Source organism: Megachile rotundata, chromosome 1 (genome assembly GCF_050947335.1).
Source record: "Megachile rotundata isolate GNS110a chromosome 1, iyMegRotu1, whole genome shotgun sequence".
In the NCBI taxonomy this organism is placed as follows: domain Eukaryota; kingdom Metazoa; phylum Arthropoda; class Insecta; order Hymenoptera; family Megachilidae; genus Megachile; species Megachile rotundata.
In genome coordinates, this window is record NC_134983.1 from 13096164 (window position 1) to 13119863 (window position 23700).

The 23700-nt window shown below is 33.6% G+C and overlaps 1 protein-coding gene across 1 annotated transcript in view; it reads right to left on the reverse strand.

The window, feature by feature from the left end:
* CAP (Cbl-associated protein) overlaps positions 1–23700 on the reverse strand; it is a 149337-nt gene that overhangs the window by 62501 nt on the left and 63136 nt on the right. Inside the window, exons 5-8 of the mRNA XM_076532852.1 lie at positions 17991–18077; positions 12264–16040; positions 10350–12218; positions 2988–3092 (exon numbers count right to left, since the gene is read on the reverse strand). Of these exons, the coding sequence (XP_076388967.1) occupies positions 2988–3092; positions 10350–12218; positions 12264–16040; positions 17991–18077 (5838 nt within the window). The remainder of the gene's footprint in view (positions 1–2987; positions 3093–10349; positions 12219–12263; positions 16041–17990; positions 18078–23700) is intronic.

Genomic DNA, 23700 nt, shown 5'->3' on the forward strand with positions numbered 1-23700 from the left:
TACTAAAAAGGTAAAGTATCATTTATATTAATTTATTTTTAATCATGAACTTTTCAAATTATCAAAAATCTTCAAGTTTACTTTCGAACAAGATTTACACGGTAACTTTTTAATATCGTTAAAATTTATTTAAAAAGAATGTTCATGAATATGCAAATAAATTAAGGAGAAAACTTTTGTCTTTGTTGGAAGTCCAATTAATCCTTTCGTTGTGTATACGCCGTCAACGTCGCGATAGGATAAAAGTTTTCACAACTCATTAACATACACTAATTATTATCAACGTTAATATAATTTGTATTATACTGTATTATCATGTTTTACCGTATCCAACAGAAATGATCTGTACAAGTTTATTAACGATTGAATTATGCAATCTCGAAATAACATATTGAATTTATGTATTGAATTTGCAGCTTTGTTACCGTTTTCACTGTGTACCATTTTGATTAACGTATAATGGAGCAAATAAAACAAATACCGTGTCTTAACTATCATTTGATGAATAAAGTTATATTCGCTTTATTATTTTTGCAGTATAATTAGTGTAATTAATGTGCAAACGTGAATTATAGAATTTGGGATTGATATTAACAAAGTTGACGGGACTGACATTATCAAAAATGTCTTTTTGTATACACGAATTAATTACATTCTTTAACTAATGGCATTTGATTTAAATGATCTTTTTCGAGTCTGAATTGTTTCAGGAATAATCATGTTTTCAATCTCTAACCCACATTGTGTAATGATTTCTACTACTCTATCATTTTTTTTTTTCAACAAAAATCAATTTACGAGTGATATATTTTGTCTCAGAATATAACCTAATAGTCAATGTCACTTTTATAAATTAAGGGGTTGAATCGTATAACTGGAACGTTCACACCTTCATGTATCTCATCACAAAACTACACCCCGTCAAATAAGTCTAACAAAATCTAAAACTTTTTCCAAACGTTTGTAAAAAGACTTATTATATACATTAACATTAATTTTCTCATCAACTGAAAAATACTTGAAAATGTAGCTGATCTTTTGAAGTAAAAAATTAATCCATCAAAATGTCATTTCTGAATTCGTAATATTTACGCAGTACTTAAAAATATTTTAAGTACCAAAAGTACCAAAAATATCGTAACACCGAAAAGTATCTAAAGTATCTGTTGATCAATTTTCCCTCTCCCCCATTCTAAACTACAAACTTCACCAAGCAAGTTTCCTTAGACCAGATATTAATCCTGTTTAATCCTCAGAATACATGTACTTTTAAGAGTCGACTTATTTTTGACACACTCTGTATAAAATATATGAGCACATTAAAGACATCAAAGCGTTGGAGCGCTTAAAACAGATCGCAGGACAACCTGTTGAACGAATCCTTCAGGCGACGTCGCCTGTTATCCTAGCGTCGCGACGCGTCACATTCTAAGGATGACACTCACTTTTTTCCAACATGATTGTTTCGTCGATCCTTGATCGAATCGGAAGAAATTTGCACGCGCAATCGTGGCTCGCGAGAACGTAGAAAGCTCGAGGGTAGACCGAGGACTGAGAAGCGTCGCGACGCCTGAAAACTCGACGACGACAACGCCATCGCCACGTTCAGCAACGTTTAACTACGCAGAAGCCGGCGTTTTAGAATAGTCTCGAGACGCAGGAAAATTCGCGTGGAACTGATTCACGTGTGTTGTACAAACCAATCAACCTGTTACAAATACTTGTTAGCGTATTTGATCATGAAACTTTTCTTTGTTTTTTCGTGGACCACCCTTGTTCACCTTCTTATAGTATAACATTCTTATATTTTTCGATTCAATTTTGAGCAGTGCATTTTTTTTCTAAATATAGTTGTTTAACGTTAGAGTTTTGTTATGAAGTAAATTTGTAGAGAATTATTGCAAGGTTATTTATTTTATCAAATAGGGTAATAATTCTTAATGTAGGGGTTCTTAACGATTTTTTAATGTGGAGTTATTTTTAAATGAGAACTTATTGTATAACCAGAGAGTTATAGTAGCAAACACAAGTATAAAATTTTGCAAAATATAATTTAATATTTTGTGGAAGTTTGATTGAATTTAATTTAGATTTATGCGAAGAAATTGCACCTCATTAAGGATTGTTGGCAATTTAACAGCAAGTTATTTTTATTTCACAAGATAATATATCTTGATTAGAATTAATGAATATACGTTTTTAGTTTTGATAAAAATCATACTGACATCTAATGTCAACAGAAATGACTATAACAAAAGTGAAGCAAAGTAACAAATGACTAAATTAAAAATCAAATAACGAAAGAAAATACTGCATTCCTCAAATTAAAATTTGTATATATACTTTGCATTCGTTAACATGGTATGCTGAAAATACTTGGAACTGGGTTAGCTATTTTTTCACAAACAAACGAAGCTCATTCCTGAAACAGGCAGCCTGTTTTAGACATTTAAAGGGGTGAACAAACAAGAATTCTATTATGAGAAATCAGAGATAAAATTGCTTCACCTTAAAAGGGGCATCTTAAATTAAATGCTAAATGTAATTGACCATTGAAATCAAACGAAAAACAGTCGTCTAAAAATAACGAAAAGATCCATTCTCGTTGCTTAACTATAAACTTTATTACTGTAAAAAATTTAACTCTATACAAAGCAAAGAAACCTTAATACAAAATAAACACCTTCAAAGTTTTAATCCGACAATTCTAAAAATTAATAAAATTAAAATTGAGTATAAATCCGTTATATATTCTTAATTACTATTAAATTAATTTTATCAGAAAAATGATAGAAAAGAAATTTAGTGCTTATCAAGAAAATTAATATTTTCTTAACTATTTTAAGTAAAGAAATTAATATTCAACTTTACACATTGTTTTCTCTTTGTAAACATTTTCTCAAAAAATTTGCTTTGTAACGGAAAGCTCTTTATTCCTGTAATTAATTATGCATGCTCAATTAATCAAGCAAAACTATAAAACGCACCTTTACCAAACAGAAATCCTTTGCCAATTTTCAAAGCACTGTCAATCTCGTGCAGCAGATCGTAACCACTGTCATTTTCCTTGGCGATAAAGTCGCAGCTTATCCCTTTAATAAAAGCGTACCGAAGCATTTCAAGAAAAAAAAAATAGATTACTAAGTTTTTGCCATCAAGTGCAATTTAACGATGTTTAAAAGAAGGCCCGTTCGTGGAATATTTACTACGCTTCCTGTTTTGTAGCTCCCTGCTAGTTATCTTTATCTAAACTGTGAATAATTCTCTATTTTTAACGATCCAGAAACAAACTTCGGGAAAGTCGCTCCTCACGAATCAGACCCTCATGCGAATTCCCGATTAATTAAATGGCAGCTCGTAAAATTTTCAAACTTCGAAGCGAAGAAAATATTCCTGTGTTAGTTTCAACATTCACTTGTTAAAATCTCTGTTAGAAATGTTAGGTATAAGCGTAGAATGATGGGTATGAAACATTTAATGATTTTAATTAATTACAGAAGTTTTTAAAAGTTCACTTTAAACGTTTCACTTGCAAGATGGTTTTATTATTCAACTTCATATTTTCTACAAATTTGCATGCATTGTATACTTTTTTACTATAGAGATAATAGAAGATCGTTTTGATAAGATACTTTAAAATTCAACTTTTGGACTTCTAGATTCTTTAGTTTGACTTTTAGATTATTTAAGAAGCGAAGTTTAAAAAATGCAACAGTTTCTAAGAAGTATGCATTGACTTGCAGAATCAAGTAATAAAAAATTGTTATTCCAAGAGAGACATTGCTCTTGAAATTTCAAAATTTCAAGATTAAATGAAATTGAAGAATATCTTTGAATGATGCAGAGAATTGAATTCTTCTGTTGAAATCCTGTGACTTGAAATTTCAGATATTAGGAAGGACAGCAGAGTGCAGCTTCAAATGACACCGTCTAGATGAGCCATTCAAGCGAAACATTGTAGAGATATACTACATTCGATAAGAGCTTTCCAAAGATATAACGCTAATTTATATTCGCAATTAATACTTCGCCACCCTTGTTAGCGGTGAGTGGTTATTTAAAATGGCTGAAATGTGGATGTCTTGCATATCACCTTCCATATTAAGTTTGACTGATTTTACTGTAACAGTCAACGTGTTTATATGAAATATTATATTAGAATATTAAAAGCATATCGAAGTAACCGTACCATCCCATTCTACTCTTGATAGAATATTATTTGTTTAAAATAACTTCCTTCTCTTAGTTACAATAACTCTCTTTTCACCAAATTCGATGTTTGTCCACTTTTTAGGTAAAAGCTCTGACTAGAATATACAAAATTTAGAGTAAAAATTTATCTAATATAAAATGTATTTGTTTCCTCTGAAAGGACTTTTGCCTGACTAAAAAAAAATCATCAAAGTACTGTATAAACTTGTTAGCTACAATAAATTTTTATATGTTTACAACTCTTTGAGTGGATTATTTTGATGAAGGCCTAACCTTCACACGTTATTTGTAACCCCATTATTATTAGGGTATAATTAACGTATTACTCAGTGCGATATGAATAGTTCACTTTAATTAGACAATAATAAATGGAACATGTGATGATATATACTATGCTACGTAGTATAAAATCTTTGAAGGGCAACTTTTGTTATGAAACTTTTCTTGTATCTTTCAGAAACAATGTTTTGACTATGAAAATTATTTTCTCCTATTATGTACATTTAATGAAACGGTGTTTTGTGTACTTTTACATACTTGGGAAGTTTAATATAAGTTCGATGAAATTTTTAAAGTTTCGTAGGGTAATATCTCATATGGAACAGCGTTCTACGGAACACCGTAATATCTCAGGATAGTAACAAAATCAGTAACTATGTTAATAATGTTATGTAAAATATTCTATGATGAACAGTAAAATATTCTATAACAGATGAATTGTTATGAATAACAGATTATTATATTAATATTGGAACTTCAATAGAGAATGCATCATTGAATGCAAAGCATACTACAAAATATTACTGCACTAAAAAATGTAGTGCACTTTAAAATTAAATATTTAAATTTTCTAATGAACAAGGTACAAAATATTACTTCAGCTTATCGATAAACGTGTCTGTTTGCGAGTGTTCAAAATTTACTTCACGTCTCTATTTTTTGGCAAACTTCTCAAGTGTCCTATATTAAGTACAATTACCCTAATTTTTATAAAAATGACGAAACAAGTCACGTTCTATAATAAAAGCTACCATTAAATCGGATTAATAGAAAAATTTGAAGTTTCAGAAAAAACTCAGAAGTTTCTTGAGTTTTAGAAAAATACAACTTGAAGTTAAGTATGAACGATATAAGAAAACGTACGTTTGCTGCAGATCGTAGTTTCAGATAAAATAAAGTTTACGATAACTTCATAAGAAAATTGTTTATTAGTTTGAATAGGTGAAGGTCTGAGCGAGATCCGGTTAGGGTGTCGCAATTCGTCGGAAATAGCCAAAATGGAGACAGTGGTTCCGGCGTGAAGCTGGACTCGCGACGAAACGTTCTACGAGCGCTGGCCTATTTCTCGATGACGCCTATATTTAGGTTCTTATTCTCGAATGAATCATGAACATTGCAACCGACCAACCTCGAGGCTCATCCTCGTAATTTGACATCGGGGAAAAATAAATCCACGGTGGAAATGTTTCTCAATTACACGAAACACGTTTCTTTCTTGTACACGTGTAACCTTCTTACTAGTGTGAATTTTGGAAGCAATATAAGTATACAAGTATACAAGTATAATTTATATCTACTGATAAGTATAATACATTAGCATTATATTGTAATATATTATATTATATTATATTATATTATAAAATATATTACATGATATTATACAGAGTGTCTCACAACTAGTGTTACTCCCTGAAAGGGGTAGAAGAAGATGTCACTCTAAACAAGACAGATATAAAACATTTAATATACATTTATATGTACACATGTATATATGTTAACTATCTTATTTTACGAACAGATATGAGTTATATCTAGATATAACGTATGTGCACAAGTAGAATGAATATAAGTTATATCTGCACATTGACATAAATTACTTCTACGAATTGAAATTTTACAGTTCAACACATAATTTCGTAAAATCCATTAAAGATTTCTCACAGACATTTTTACGGACGATTTAATGAATTGCATGAGTCAATATTTATTCAAGAAAGTTATCTAGACGCACCTTTCCAAATAGGTTTATTATAATGTAATTACAATTTACATATGGAATTTAAAGGTGCAGTAAAAACAATATATATGTACATACATTCTGTATTATCAAAAATATTCTATTCTTAATAATTAAGTTTGCAATTGATGTTAAATATAAATTATTTAAATTGTGAGTTACTTGTTCTATTGTATAATGATTTAATACTATGATTATTTAAATTTGATTATTTTGGTTTTATTACTTAATTTTTTTTTCATAGTTTTCCTTTACTTGTTCATTTAGAGTCATCTCCTTTTTGGTTACTTTTTTATATTGGTTTCTTTTTTTTAATTATTAAGTAATTTTGTTAAAGTGTTCAAATCAGACTACTTACTCAACAAATGCGAACGGAAATGAAAATTTATGGTGACAGACAGATCTCCATGATGCCAGATGATAGTTTTGTCTGCTAGTTTCGTACGATAACCTATGACCCACGCGAAAGCCAACAAACTTATCTCTTGGCATTCTCACTTTATTGGCAAGAAACCAATCGTAACCTTCGTTATCAGTTCATGTAACTTTAACTTTTTTTCTGATGACTGTACGGCATCCAAGAAATTTAGGAAAGCTTTCAGATGTTTTCCAATTAATTTCTTTTATTAAAACTTTTTACGATAGTGCAGATACAGTCGTACGTGTATTTATAACAACTTACGTGAATCACTGATTACGATTTGTGAATTAAAACAAACTTAAAATTATAAATACAAGTTTGTAGAATGCCCCATATCAGTTTTAAAAATTGTGAAGTTTTATATTTTTATTGGAAGTGATTACGGTTTATGAAATTTAGGAAAAATAAGAAAATCTGTTAATTAAAATATTGTGTTAATATTAATATATTTACCCTTTGAGTGACTCAATCGAAATTATATATATTTTCAATTGAAACTGTAATTTTTAATTATAATTTTCTTAAATTTTTTATTTATTTTCGATAAAAATCAAGCACATTTCATTCAACAAATCTTAACAGTAAAATACGTCAAAAAGAAGAAACGTTTGTCAATCAAAATCAAAACGAAAAACCATTCTTTCAATATTATTAGTAAAAACAAGTAAGACATCTACGTCAATACAACTCACGATACAAACGTGCATTAATGATTATGATTCTGAATTCTACTTCATACTGAACACGTTAAACAACTGTTTCAATATCGAAATTTTTATTTGGAATAACTGAAATCTCAGTATGTCATAATGTATATCAACATAAATTTTATCTTGTTTTAAAAAAATTAATATAAGCTCGAAATATTCGAAAACAGTTATTCAATATAAATTTTTAAACAAAATATATTTCAGAAAGATTTAGAAAAATATATTTCAGGGTATATTTTTCTGCGTTCTTATACAGTTATTTAAAGTGCAAAGTTATAATGACATACTTTGTACAAGGGTGTTTCGAAAACAGGAGAACAAATTTGTAATAAACAATTTTTTTTTCATACTGAATACGAGTGCATAAATTTTTCTTGCAATGCTTATCGTTTTTGGGAAAGAAATCTAAAAATTGTTTGAATATTTACAACTTTAAAAATGTTCATAATTTCAAGTATTCAGACAATTTGTCTACTAAAATATTTTTTGGATGCTTCCATATAAAGTAATGCAAATTACTATAGCATTGTAATTATTTAAATAACTATTGAAGGGGAAAAATTATTCAAAGTAATTACTGATATGTATAACCCAAAAAAGAAAAGTTGCTCATCATTTGTTAAGTGAAATGAAATTAAAGCATAACCACCTGTTTCCATAACATCCTGAATACAATAGGATCCATAGTACAGACGTAAAAATAGTAATACCTTGTACAAAAACAAGTCGAAATTACAGAAAAATTCTTTTCAATTCAATTTTGAAATTTCATCGAGTTTCTTTGTGTGCAGAATTATTTCCTTTCAACAATTTGTTATATTTTCAAAAAATTATCGTAGAACTACTCGAAATCAAAGTAAAATAAATTTTCAAATCTACAGCTTTAAATATTAAAAATAACTAAAAATTTAGATGGCATAATTTACCACTTAATATGGTCATATTTAATATCTCTTTGCAGTACAATTATTGCTTTCCATATAACCTATTAAAGCAACAAAACGTAATAGTTATATGTATAAATATACAGGGTGTGTCACAACTCGTGTAACTCCCGGAAAGGAGTGGTGGAAACACGGACCAATTAGAGCGCGAGGATACGCGTGCGCAGACGCGAGAGCAACGCCTTCGAGTCTAATGGCGGAGTGGGCGTAATCCTCACGCTCTGATTGGTCCGTGTTTTTGGTTAATAATTCAAAAACGAAGCTTCAAACTCTATTTTTGCAAAGGGAAATCTTATTCAGAATTACGTCCTCCACCATCCCTTTCCGGGAGTTACACGAGTTGTGAGACACCCTGTATAATGCATATATAAATATACCTGATAGCTATATAAATATATACCACGTATACAAAAATACGTAACAGTGACACAAATCATTGATTTCTGATGCAAGCAAATATTTACAGAAACGAGTATCTGTAAAAGGTAGATCGGAAATGAAAAAACAAGAGAGAATAATTCATCTGAGCAGATTCTGGATTAGATGTAATGTTTGAACAGCTACACAATATCGATGTCACTGTTTATTTTGCAGTAGAAACTACGAAAGCAATAGTAATGGGAAGAGAACACAATTTCTCTTCTATCTCCCCTGGGAACTCGAAGTAATGTAATGCTTGAACAGCAGCTACTTTCATCATTTAAGTAAATATTCACTTTTCCTAGCAACAAAATCACTTTATAAAAACATTGAAGCTATTAGAAATTATCTTTATAAATTGTCTAAATAATCCATATTTCATATTATTTTCAGAAATCTTTTATTTTTACTCTTCTTTACTGTAATTTGTAAAAATTTACTCTTTTACAATTTTATACGTAAATAATTATTTATAATGAAATAAATTTATAAATATGTATTTTATTGTACTTTTACAGGGTTCAAGAAAAATTTTGTTAAATAAAAATGTCATTAAAGAAAAATGTCACGAATGAAAAATGTCGTTAAAGAAAAATATCACGAATGAAAAATATCGTTAAAGAAAAATTTTTATATTTTTGGCGAACTTAAAACGGAACATTGCATATTACATGCCGTTACCCAATCAAAATTTACTATTCGATGACAGTTTGAAAGGCTTCGTGATAGAAATGAGATTCATGGAGATTGGAAGAGTCGAGGTCGAAAGAATAAAGGCTAGAAAAGAAAGGGATGAACAAATAGATTCCGCATGATCAAATTGCTACGAATTGCAGTCTTTGATATCAAATCTACTCTGCATCCCTTTGAGAACCAAATTCTAAGATTGTTGAATATTAAATGACAGATTCTGGAAGACATGAAATCTCATTACTTGGAAAAAGATTTTTGCAAAATTGCATTTGTACTGCATCAATTTAAAGCTTACGATTTAATAAAAATTAATACATAAACCCTTCATTATTTTTCATAATGTAAAATGTGATATTGTAAAATCATCTAAATAAGTGAAGGTGATTAATGATTATCAATTTTTCAAATAGTTATTTGCTTACTATGCGACAATGATCGAATTACTAATGTATGCTTTAATATAAATTTACAGTTTTGAAAATTCGAAGATACGTTCATATTCAAATAATATTCATCGAATCATATTTACAATTTATCAGTCTTGTTTCTTCCACATTTATAATCGACTTCAATAAAACAAGTTAATATTTTTGCGATTAATATTTTATCTTATGTCAAGTGTTTGATATCATTGAAATTAAGTATAAAGCATGTTTTATGTTTTTATACTTTAAAAAATATATTTGGAGGGTCCCATTTAAATGAGATACCCCATATAGAAATCTAATACCATACTCGAGTTTTACAAAAACAAACGCAGACTGTAATACACATATTCAATGAAATTTCAAAATTTCTTCGAAGAATAAGCAAAATACTCGTTCTTGCAGCAGGTATTACCCCATTTCAGAAAATGCAAAAATCAAGCGAAAACACTCGGGCCAACAGTCGAAAAACCGACGTGTAACAATCCTCGATTCGACGGAACTCACCATCCTCCCCGGACATTTTGAGGAATTCTTGCAAATGTTTCGGCAATTTTCTCTCATCTTCCAGCTCTTTCCCGTCGATCAAACACTTTGCCTTCACAATATTTTCCTGATCACGCTTCCCTTCGCTCTCCGTCTCACTTTCGTCCAATTTAATACCGAACTTATTCAACCTGTTCCTCGCCTTTTCGATAAATTCCTTTTCAACAGAGCTCATGTCACTCTTTCCCAATTTGTTATTCGATTTCTGTATGTCTTGATGCGAACTGATCTTCACCACTTTGTGCTGTTTCCTCTCCTCCCGTTCGAGAACCTTGTGCACGTACTCGTCGTACATTTGTCGACGAAACGCCTCTCCATTAACTACCACTGCAGAAGCTTTCGGTATTTCCTTCGTTTTCGTTTTTCGATCGTCTCTGTTTTCCTTTCTGGTAACCACAGAATGTTCCACACGTTCGATTTTCTCGCACGTCTCCTCTTCGTGAACACCGTTACTGGTCTGCACCTTCTTCACGAAGTCTCTGTGTCCCTGTTTATCGATCCTCTCCGAGCGATCTTTCTCCACCTGCTCGGACTTCTCCTGCCAACTTTCGCTCTCCACTCGAGAATCGTCCTTAGGATTTTTCGAAACGTTCTCGGAGTCACTGCTTTTCTCATAAGTCCCATCTCTGCCATCCTTTTGCTTCATCTGCGTTTGAAACTTCTCGTACGCCTCCCTCTCCTCCTCCTCCGCCAGTATCACGTTTTTCAACTGGTTCTCCAACAATTCTATGTACTTCAATTGCTGCTCGAGGTATTCTTCGGGTACGGAGCACTTCGGACGACCTCTCATTTGATTGTCTCTTTCATTTTGGAACTTCTTCAGGTTCTGTACGATCTCCGTGGCCGTCATGTGCTTCAGGCCTTCGGCATTTCCGTATTTCCGGGGTTCCAGATTGCTCCTGGCAGGACTCTGGTCGAAGATGCTCCTCGTGTCGATACACGACCTGTCTACGTTCACGATGCGTTTAACTCGCGGTGGAACCTCGACTCGATCGTCTATAAGCGCGGGATTAACGTTGTAGCGCGGGTCAATAGTCCTTTTAGGAGGAGTCCTCTTGCCGGCAATATCGGGTGTACTCGACTTGTCGATAAGCGCGCTGTTCAGCGTAATTGGACTTCTGTTAAAAGGCGTGGAACTTCTGACAGGAGGGTCAGGTCTTTCTATCGGATTCACCATCAGAGCAGCGTTGACGTGATGCACGTACTCGCCAGTGTTATCAACAACTGGCTCTTTGGCAATGTGGACTCTTCTCTTATCTCGCTTCCCCTCACCCGACGGTTCCGCACGTAAATCGTCGGAGAAAGATGGCGTTCGGATGTCAACAGGCTCTTGTCTCGCCAAGTTCAGCCAGTCACAAAGACGAGTGACCTTAAAACGTTCGTGACCCTTGTCCGGACTTGACCACTCGGAAGATTTCGACTGTCCCGAAGTGACCTGACTGTCGGAATTCTCTTTGATGATCTCCAACAGCCTGTTGGCCGACTTGCTCTCGGTGTCTTCGGACTTCGAGGAATTTGTGTTGGGTCTACGTACATCGATCCGATACCTCGGAACAGGGATACGAGACGGTGGTTCCTCTTCGTAGTAACTGTGTCTGTTAAGGAACTTTTTATGAAGATCCAGTAAATTGTCCGCGGTCGTTTTTATCGCGGTCTTCTGTTGAGACGGGGAGAGACACACGAGCAGCCTGGGATCCTTCAAAGTCGACAGACCTATCCATGTTTCCGAATTGTCTGCAGCCATCTTCTGATCTAATTGCAGAGACTTATTCTGGTCTGAAACAGTGGTTTTATACAGGTCAGAGGACCCTGGCGAAGCTGTTAGTTTAGCTGTTTCGAGCTGCTGCTCACTCACGCCATGCATGTTTAATAGACCTCTAGCATCGTCGTTAGCAAACCTTGAAACCGGCCGAAGACTTTTGAAGATGTTAAACTTGGGCAGCATTATCTCGTTGATTATTTGCGGCCCGTACGGCATTGAGAGGATTCTCTTGAGACAGAGATCTTTCAGAGGCTCCGGATCGATTGTCGTGTTCAGATTTTTACTAAGAACATTGCTACTTTCTGGGAACTTGTAAGGTAAATTCTCGACCGGAGAATAGGGTATTGGTTCCGGGGTGACTGGACCTTCGTGTCCATTCGCAGCTTCGTACACGTCCTCTCCTTTCAACAGAGGCAGTTTGCTCTTCAGGCTGCACGACTCGACTTCAGCTTCGCGTCTCAGGTTATTTTTCCTCGTCTCCTCCGCGATTATGGAACAAATATCAGTCTGCCATGCTTCCATGGGATTGTACTTTACTGTACTCAACGTCGTCGCGCTGCTAGACGAGTCTTGACCCTGCAAATCATTCGTCGTCTCGACTCGTTTGGCATTCAGAATAGACTCCAATATCTCCGAGTCGCTCTTGTCGTTCTCATTCTGGTGTTCGATGGTCTTACTCTCGGTGTTTTCCATCGAGTAATTGTATATCTCCTCGAACTGTTCCTCGCAAGTTTTCAGTTCCGTGCTCCTCGACGACTTTTGACTTTTGATCGTTTTGTTTTTGACAACCTTCTGCCGGGAGTGTTCCAGCTTTGAGTGAGAAGCTTTCGATTTACCAGACACGAGCGGTGCGTTCTCGGGCACTGAACATTTTTCGCAGTCACGCGTTATTTCAGGACTTGTTGCACTGCCAAGCTTGGCGCCGTTCTCGATATAATTTCGTAATCCGCTGTTGCTGTCGGAGGCCCTTAGATCATCGATGATCTCACGAATCTCCCCTGGCGCATTCGTGTTGCAATTATTTTGTACAGCCGCGTCACTGCGTGAAATAGTTGCAGGTGTAGGGTCGAGAGTGCTCTTCTTATCCGACGATGTTTCCGACAAATCCGATTCTGGTGGACGGAGATTTTCTTTCGGCAAAGGTGGACGAATAGGTGGAGCGTCGTTCGTTTCCTTTTTGAGTTGAGAGCTTGTTTTTTCTTGAAAATCACCGTCGAGACTGGAAGACCGCTTTGGAGGAGTTGGAGGACGTCGTTGTTCTTTTATTACTGTAATAGTTTGAGATCTTGAGTGTTCACTCTTTACCGAAGATTTTATCGTCGACGAACACTCTTTTATTACTGTCTCCGAAGTATTATTCACGCTATCTTCTGCCCTTGGATTGTTTGATTTCGTAGAGTCTTCGTTACCGTTCATTTCCTGCGTATTTACTTGGTTTTCCGATGCTTTATTTCCTTCATCTTTTCCAGAGTTTTTAATCAAGGTCTCATCTTTCGAACTAGTTTCAAGAGTTTCTTCACTTTTGTTCGCCTGCGATTCTTCTTTCTCGTTTTGCGAACACTTTACAGATAAGTCTGAACTCTCGTTAACTAACTGCAATTTTACGTGCTTAGTTGAATTTACGTCTGATTCATTTTTCGAGACTTCTTCGTTCTTGATTAAGACCTCATTAGCATTTAATTGCTCGTTAGAAATGGATTCTGAAGTTTCAACAGTTGCAGATTCTGTAATGTTTGAGGTATTTTTCATGTTATTCTCAGAAATGTTAGAATCTGGATGTTTGGCTACATCTGAATCCTCATTCAAATTTTCTCTATTTTTGATTAAGGGTTCATCATTATCATCTACTTGCTCAGTAGTAGATTCTGAACCCTCTATCATTTCAGATTCAGCAACGTTTGAAGTGTTTTTCAAATTATTCTCAGTAATATCAGAATCTGGATGTTTGGATGAACCTACATCTGAATTATTGTTCAAATTTTCACCATTCTTGATTAAGGTTTCATTATTATCATTTAGTTGCTCTGGTGAAGCAGATTCTAAACCTTCAACAGTTTCAGATTCACTAACACTTGTGTTCTTTAAACTATTTTCAGAAATATGAGAATCTGTAGGTTTAGTAGAATCAACATCTGAATCCCTGTTCGATGGATCTTCATTCGTGATTAAGTTTTCATCATTATCACCCTGTTGCTCAGAAGTAGATTCTGCACTCTCTGTTGCAGATTTTGCACCATTAGTTGTATCTAAATTATCTTTAGATAACTCAGGTTCTGACTGTCGTATTGAATCATCTTCCAACTGTTTTGTAGATGTTTCCACATTCGTCAATGTTTCCTTCTCTACGTTCTCGTTTGAAACAGTAAATTCTGAGGACTCAGCTGCAGCTTTGACATCATTCGAGGCATCGTCTAAGCTGTCGCTAGAATACTGATCCTCTTCGGAGCGTTTAATTGAATCTGTATCATCTAATTCTTCCCTCGGTGCTAAATTAACATCCAACTGTTCGTGAACATCGTTAAACTCTTGTTTACTACCACGCATTTCATTTTCAACATCATTGTGCAATTTCGATGGTTCATTTTCTTCAGTTCGATCTTCATTACCAAGGTTTTCTTCCACGATTTTCATTTCGTGTTCTTTCTCTAAGTTCTGATTCGGTACATTTTCTGCAGAGACTGTTACATTAACTTCTACATTTTTCTGTTCCAATTGATCCGTTGAAGTATCGTTTGACGTCAATTTTTCTTCATCCAAACTTTCATTAGTTTCTACATTTCCAGGTTTTACACTGTTCACAGATTCTTCCCCGTCCAAATCCACATTAATCACGTGTATTCTCACGTCGTGTTCTTTCTCCTCCATTTCTTCAAACTTCACCTCTCGTTTTCTTCTATCAGAACCCCGCTCGTCCCTCCGATACTTTCCAATCTCCTCATTAATGAAGTCCCTGATGTGCTGCTCTTCGTCCTCCGACAACTTCTCTCCTTCCTCCTGAATGATATCCAAAAATCTACTAGCAGCCTGATAATGTGCATGAACTTCCGAAGTACTATTTCTTTTCCTATACTTCTTATTGCTAACTTTTTCCAAGGGTTTCCGCGTCTCCTCGAAGTCTTCGGGATAAGTCGGCAGCTTCAGTCCTTCGATAAAGGTCCTTAATTTTTTCTCCACATCTCGTGGCATCACCGTGTCCCACGCATGCGTGCTTTCCACGTTTTCCTTATCCGAATCTGACTCCATCTCAACAATAAACGGCTTGGCATAATCAGTCTCCACGTCGCAGTCGCTGACATCGTGGATCTGCAATCGTTCGTTACTCGACTCTCCTTGAAGTTTTTGACTCATTCCCTTCGAAGAGCAAGGGAACGATTCCACCGGCTCGGATACCGTGACATTCGCCTGGTCTTCTGGCACATTGTCCCTACGGCCGGTTTCTAGGATGCCAACGCCGGGAATGTGGTCGATTTTAGCCTCCAGGGGCAAACTACTGATCGTTGTTATCTCGACCACCTTGATGCCTGGTTTAACGGTGCCCTTCTCGATCTTGTACCTCTCTTCCCTCGTGTATCTACTCGTCTTGGAGATTTCTTTCTGGAAAATGCTTTCGGTGCTTTTTGTTGCTGATTCGTGTTTAGTATCCTCTTGTTGCAGTTCGTTATGGCGTACTATATTCTCCCTGCAGGAGTCGTTCGTGTTTGTGCTCGCGGGATCAGCGAGAGTTGTGGCGCCCTCTGGGCTCTCTATGTCGTCTTTGGATATTTTTTCAGGACTCGTATGACGCTGAATGTGTCTCCTGTTGCGACCTCTGCGATTTCTGCGATTCCGAGTACCGTGGGGCATGGTAATTTCTTCGGTATCTGTCGCGTAGTCTGATGGTTCGCAAAATCCTATAGAGTCGCAACGGACGGAACGTTTAACCCTTTCGCCATCGTCAGATTAATTGTGAGTTCAAACAGATATGTTAAACAAATCCATCGAAAAGGTTTGGGAACAAGAGCATATTCTACTTATGGCATTAATTTGTACCTCGATAAAGCACTCTGATTGCAGACAATTTCAGGAAGTGTAGACAGTTTCATTTTTGTCAACGTGTGTGTATTCTGTAGTATCACATTCTTTTTGCGCACGTATTATCAGAAAACATGAGAATGCAATTTATGCATAACGGCGATTCGATATAATTTGCCAAGACTGATGTAGAATTTGTTAATTAAAATTTTGTGGATCGATAAATTGGGAAGAGAAGCAGTCGCGCAAACCATATTCTCCTGATTAAAATACTGTAGACTTTTATTCGCGTAATATGTTATATCAGTTATTATATTGCTGTCGCAGTTGCTTTATAAAACGGTTCAAAGTCGAGAGGTTTTTAACGTCTTTAAAATTTACTTCAAAAATTTCTTGAGTGAAATTTACATATTTAATAAAATCAATCATAAATGCAAAGTTTCTGTGTCTCAGAAAGGAAGCATTTCATAACGTAGAATATGCTCTTGAAATTTCATTTCCTATTTTTTAAATATTCTTTCTGAAGGGTCTACGAATTAATGTATTAACTAGCAATTAAATGTTAATACAAAGATATGCTAAATATCTTCTGAAGTCTTTCAGTGTAATATCAATACAGTTATAAATGTGGTTGAAGGTTAAAAAATGTTTCATCTTCAGCATTCTGATGTTTATAGCTGAAAGGGTTAAAATCCTCGCGATTAAAAGGACATGTCGTTTTGATAACACTTTCTTGAGTTATTTCAACACCGAAGTAGATACATCGAAAGCGGTCACAAACATATTTTCTTTGTACACAAAATCAGCCTCAACTCAATCGGTTTTATACTTCAGTAAAGTAATTTGAGACTAGTGATTAATTCAGTGTAGGTTAAAGCGAAACACACCTAAGCTGATTAATTTCATAAAACGTATTAATGTGAACATTTCTGCAAATTTTTTGGTAAAATGTTGAACATTTTTTATGAAAATTTGTATGCAAATTTTATAAATCAATATAAAAAATATTTATACTCATTTTATTTACATAGCTGTAAGAAATTGCATTCTTTTATCCTATTTTTGACAGTAACATTTGAAATGATAGGAAAATTCTTTAGAAAATCTACATAGATATATTAATTATATATTTTCTAGACAAATGAAATACTTGGAAATTTATTCAGGAATAATTTTTCAGTTATCCAACTAAACATAGGATTTTCAACCCTAACTTCAAAAATTATCGTTTTAAAGCTGGTGATATTTAACGAAAAAAGATAGTCTCTTGAATATGTACTATATAATATTAAAATATAATGCGCTTTGTAAGAAAAGATTTTATCGATTTTGCACTTCGTTCTTTTTTAAATAGTACTAAATTATTAACTAGGACTTACTTATTTCTCTTCTAGTGCTTTAATCATTTCAACAATAAAATAAGAATAATACTAGCTAAAATTAATATAAATGCAAAAAAATAGTAGCTAGAGTTGATACAAATTAGATAAATACTAACTAAAATGAATACAACTAAGAAATATAGTAGCCAAAATTAGTAAAGCTTGAAGCTCGTAGCTTCAAACGGTAATCATATCAAAATATTGCATGAAAGATTAATATTTTGCTTCGTTAGAGTACCGTAATTCAGATGTTTAAATCTATGAAACTAATGCAATGGCAGTTAACTTTTGAGATGGCATGATATTTTGATAGCAATGATTTTTCGAATGATGCGAAAGAGAAAAGAAATTGACCCTTGCAATCGTGCAACAAGCATGATTTCAGGCAAGCATTCCAAGTATATTGCCTGTTAATTCAAAATCGAGCATGAAAATTACTGTTCTTACTTGTTTTAGCTTCGTCTCGTTTGTCGATCAGGGAACTTTTCGGACCACCGTTCTGATTGGCGTAGCTTCGATCAGGTTTTGTGTCATCTGAAAAGAAAAATATAATCTTTATTTATCAAATAAATGAAGGCTGTAAATATCTTCACACCGCAATTGTTATGTAGAATGCTGTGGCAAAAGTTGGTTTTGATTTTGCTTTAAAAATTGACTGTCGATATCTTCGTTATTTTTAATGATTATTAAAAATGAAGTTAGCAGGGTTTATAATTATTTTCAACTACTATTCTATTACTTCTCACAGGTTTACTATTTTGATAATCTTAATACTACTTTTATTCTAAGACTTTTTAGTCTTATGCTAGTTTTTTACACTATTCCATTATTTCGTTGTTACGTAATATTACTACGGAATTAAAGGAAATCATACTATGTGCAAAATTAAAAAAATAATAGGAAACAATAGCAGTTTTTAAAGAAATTAGCATTAGTATCAAGTTAGCATTAGTAATAAATAAAAAGTTCCTTTATAGTATAAGTTTGCATGTTTTAAACAATTCAGAATAGACCACCACATGTTCCAAATGTTCGAATATTAAAAACGATTGATGAAATGATTATTAAAAAAATTGTTCCTAACTTAATTTCTACTCTACAAAGTCTAGAACTTCTAACAAATCTACAGTTTTCCATAAAAAAACAATAATTCGTTGTGTCTGCAAAAATTGCAAAATTTGTTCTCATAGTATCGTTCCTCTTGCACTCTTAAGTAATGCTACAGAAAGAAAAACAATAGTAGGAGAAACTGGGAAAGACACATTCTAAATAGAAAAAATCGCATAAACGAAACTAAAAGATATCTTAATGATCTCTTTACACATTCAGATTCAGTATTTTATTCTTGAGGGGAAACAAAAGTGAACTTTTTTAAATTTAAGCTAGAAAGGTATTAAAAACTAATGTCACTTCATTTTTACATTTTTATCACTTATATTATTGATACATAATAGTTGAAGGCAAGAAGTTTATTTTAGATGTTACACAAATTTCACATTTTTTTTATACACAATACTGTATCACACAAGACAATTAATATTTCATAAAAATTAATATGCACTGACAAAAACTTTATACAAGTATCTTACATCGATATCCTACTTTTTATAATAAAAACCTTCACGTCAACACATTTATTTAGAACAATCATTAGTTATCACCACCTGCCAAAAATATTTTCTACTATAATCAACGATTATCTGTCACCTAATCAAGTGGAAACTATAAATCTGTATCAAGCCTCCCTCTGCATCAAGCTTCCCTAAACTTCCTTATTATCCATGATAACAAGCTAACTAAAAGTATGATTGCAAGAATGAATTAATATAAATGATTAGATATATAAATTTATTGAACGAATTTCTCAAACTAAAACAACACTCCTTATTTAAATGATAAATGAATATTAAATATGAATCTAACGAATCAGATCAATGAATATTAAATATGAATCTAGTGAATGAGACTGTCTGACACAAAATTATATCAGTAGGTAGATTCAAGTAGTTTCAAACAATGTTGCACAGTCAAGAGTTGAATGAGACATCAGTGAATGAAAGTGAAAGCAAACGTATTTTAATTCAACAAGTGTCAAGTTTGGTTAATTCAAATAAAAATTAAAGTATAGTTAGAATTTCAGCAGCATAAACGTACATCTTAACACTTAAGAGATGGGTTGCTTTATCCTCTTTTTACAAAGTATTTTTACAAATGTTTATAAGATTATTTCTAGTATTTTTATTATTTTGAGTATTTTTAGTATTTTTGGTATATTTGGTATTTTTGGTATTTTTATTATTTTTAGTATTTTTAGTATTTTTGGTATATTTGGTATTTTTGGTATTTTTAGTATTTTTAGTATTTTTAGTATTTCTTTAACAGCATTATATTTTGTAAAACAACCACCCTTGTAAAGTGGAACCTAGCAGAACTTTATATCTCGTAAACTCTTTCTTTCCATTTTTACGGTTATGAAATTTCTAAAAAATACTACCTAAAATATAAAACTGCGCAGTAGCTTTAGACAAATATTACAGTTAATATCGACAAGAACATGCACATAACAATATCTGAATAATAAACTAAAAAATAAAAATTTCTTGCACAATAAAAATTCAAGCAAATTCTATGTTCAGAAACTAGACTTGTAAATTTACGTGGCTCCATTAAATATAATTAAACGACTCCAACATCCACAATTACCGAAAAAAAATAACGAAAAGAATTAAAGACCGATTGCAGTATCGACGGACCTGATGTGTACAAAATCCATGAAGAATCACGCTACAGTAGACAATCGGTTCCGAATGAAATGTCAACGGATCACAAATCAACGACATGGCCTGTAAGATCCATGAATCGCGGGAATGGACTGAACGTGGACAGATTTGCCAGCCGTGGAACATGCTCGCTTCCCCACCCACGCATGTACCGTCAACCTGTGTTGTTTTGTACACATGCTTACAAATCAGAGTTTCTCAAACAATTCCCGCGTTAACTTCACCGGACCGTGTTCTAAAATTTCAATCGATAGAGTGTACAATTGAGAAAGGGCGAAAGTGAAAAATTGATATTGTTTTGGCAGTTGTGATTTTGGAGATGAGGATCATTCATCACGTGTTTGTGATTAATCTAGATAGTTAGATATGGTATATGTTTCCTTTGGATAAAGATACGTGATATGTGAACTCGAGAATTTTTTATTTGTTAGATTTTCATATTTGCAGAATATTAAACGTTGAAGTTTTAATTTGCAAGTGAATTTTTTAATTTTCAAAACGTAGAACGTAGTAGGTCAAAATTTCAAATTTTCTAGTTTGCAAAAACACTACTCTGAAATTTTTGATATTTGGATATTTCAGAAATTTCTTTTTGTAATTTTTGAAATCATCAAATTCTTCAAACTTCCATATTTTCAAATTGCTGGGTCCACAAGTTCCTAGGTCCGCAATTTCCTAGGTCCACAATTTCTTAGGTCCACAATTTCCTAAATCCACAATTTCTTAGGTCCACAATTTCCTAAGTCCACAATTTCTTAGCTTCACTATTTCTTAGGTTCACTATTTCCTATGTCTCAAAAATTTCTAGATCCTCAATTTTCTATACCTCCAAATCCCTAGATTCCTACATTAGTGGGTCTTCAAACTTCTAAATCCCCAAACTTCAACGTTCACACTTTTCTTAACCCTCAAAAGGCCCCAGATTCTGAAATTCCCACATCATCAAACACATATCTTCCCACACATTTAAACTCTGAAATCCCTAAGTTTCGATAAGCATAAATCACCATCTCACAAAGATACATAAAAGCTAACAAGTAAGAAACCATACCAACATCTATAATTTCCCTGGAATAACCAAATTTGCTCCCGAAAGAATTCATCAAACACAAAGATATTACAGATAATCACAGTAATTCTTTATGTCATCTACAAAGATGATTATTTAAATTACATCGACGATTCGTACCTTGCTTCACGCTAATTTTGCGATCGAATTAACCGTGTTTCCTCTGAGCTCAACAGAAGCTGCTCCCACTTTTATAATTGTCACCGTTGTCCTTCACTCTCCAATAATTTTGTCTCGTTATCGAATCAATTACGTAATTAAGAAGCGTAATATATATCACCGTTTCGAAATCGCCTTTTATGCAAAATTAGATTGGGAAGGATAAGGAATTACCTAACTAATCGTTTTTAAATTGTGTCGATTAAATAGAAACTATTATTTTATTCCTACAATTATACTGCAGTTTCTTACAACTTCTTTGAAGTATTTTAAAAGTTATTCAATCTTTAAATTGTGAGAGAGGTGGCGAACAAATTTTTGAAGACAAGAGTGGGTGAAGGTGTTATATCATGAACTTAGGACTTAAATCCTTGACTTTAAAATCAAGTTAATTTAAAGACTTTGATTTTGAACTTTTATATATTATTTGAAAAATCTTTAAAAAATTTGAAAAATATTATTTGAAAATGTAAACTTGTAACAATATAAGAAAAGTACAAATTAGATATAACACTACTGTATAAATATTATAAAACTCAAAATTCAATTTTTAAAAAAATGTCGCATGGCACTTTTACCTGCTCCTATATTGCAATGCTTGAAATGTATTTGTTAGATAATGATACAAGATTAGCTAATTAACGCTAACTTCCGTTTTTCCAGCAATTTCACTCAAATGAAAATATAAAGAGATCTCGACATATCGCGTGTTCAACGAAAGTACCGCAGCCTTCACAAAAGATTTCAGTTATCCTTTTATTTCTCCACAAAGAATCTCAATTTTACGGTTGTATAATTCCTGCCACGAATTTTCGTGTAAAATCGCGAACTGCAAAATGGAAGAATTTTCTTTCTGCGCAGTCATCATTTTCCAGCGACGAGTTCGACTCAGGGGTTAAAGAACTAAAAATCGAACGGTAATTCGAAGTACGGTACATTCTGTATCGAATTTAGGTGACGTGTGATGTAACTGAAAGTGTAGAAAAATGGATGGGTGTGCTCAGCACAGTAGTCGTCCTGTATTGTTTACTCGGAAGGAAGTTCAACTCGGAAGTGGTACTATTCATGAACCTCGTACGAGGGGTGAAGAGGCACACAGACCTCATCCATCGTTGTGCGTCGCTGTGCTTGCCTCGAATCTTTGTGTGGATACACCTCGCAAACGACGTGAGGTGTGTTTTATGCAACAGTATGTGTGTGCATGCGCGCAAGTTTCATGTAAAAACGTCATTTAGGGGACTGGCTGTGCAAGCGTGACTCGAAATTGTGTACGTAGACGGTTGTTGGCTGATTCTCGACAGAGTTTCTCATACTTTTTCGCCTTGATTTTATGTACAGACTTCATGTTTCCACTTTTGGCAATGGTTTCTTTTAACTCTTTAAATCCGGCTGTCGCTCAAGCTTTCGGGATGATGAATACGTATGAAGTTACTCGTTGATATTTGGACACAGTACTATTCTTACGTTTGTTGCTTTGTGGAAGACATTATTTATTTTTGATATTATATTACTTATTATTATACTACATTTTGGACAAAGATGAATTATAGTAAAAGGAAAATTGTACATCAATGACATAAACAGAAGAAAAGGATAATTTTTCTCAAAAGAGAATTTGCTGAATATCCTCAAGATTGATGGAAGATTATTTTTAAAAATCTAAAACCTCAAATCCACGATAAATAATTCTTATTGCCATAAAATGGCAGTATGGTCCCTTCTACTAATACAAAAATATTACAGTGTTAGAATGTTAATGTAACTGCATTAACACAATTACCAACAAGTTAAAATGACTAATTTCACAAAAGCCATAATCAAATTTAATTTTTTCAAAAACTAGTGCAAAAATCAATAAAGGTTGAATATTTTTTCTAAGTTTTTTATAAGTAATGCTGTCCGCTTATTAACGTCAATCAAACGCTGCATGAAAGACGAAAGATGGAAGATGAGGGTACGGAAGTGCAGGCTTGGCCTCTTCGAGGCATGACGCGAAACGACACACCCATCGAAGGCGCGTTAACGCGTCGGCGTCGGGTTTATTCGACTCTGATGGTCATAGGACGATTACTAATGTCCGAATGTGTTCGTGAAAAAGTAATATTGCTGCTTGGAATACCGTGAAGCAATAAATATCATTGATCCGTGT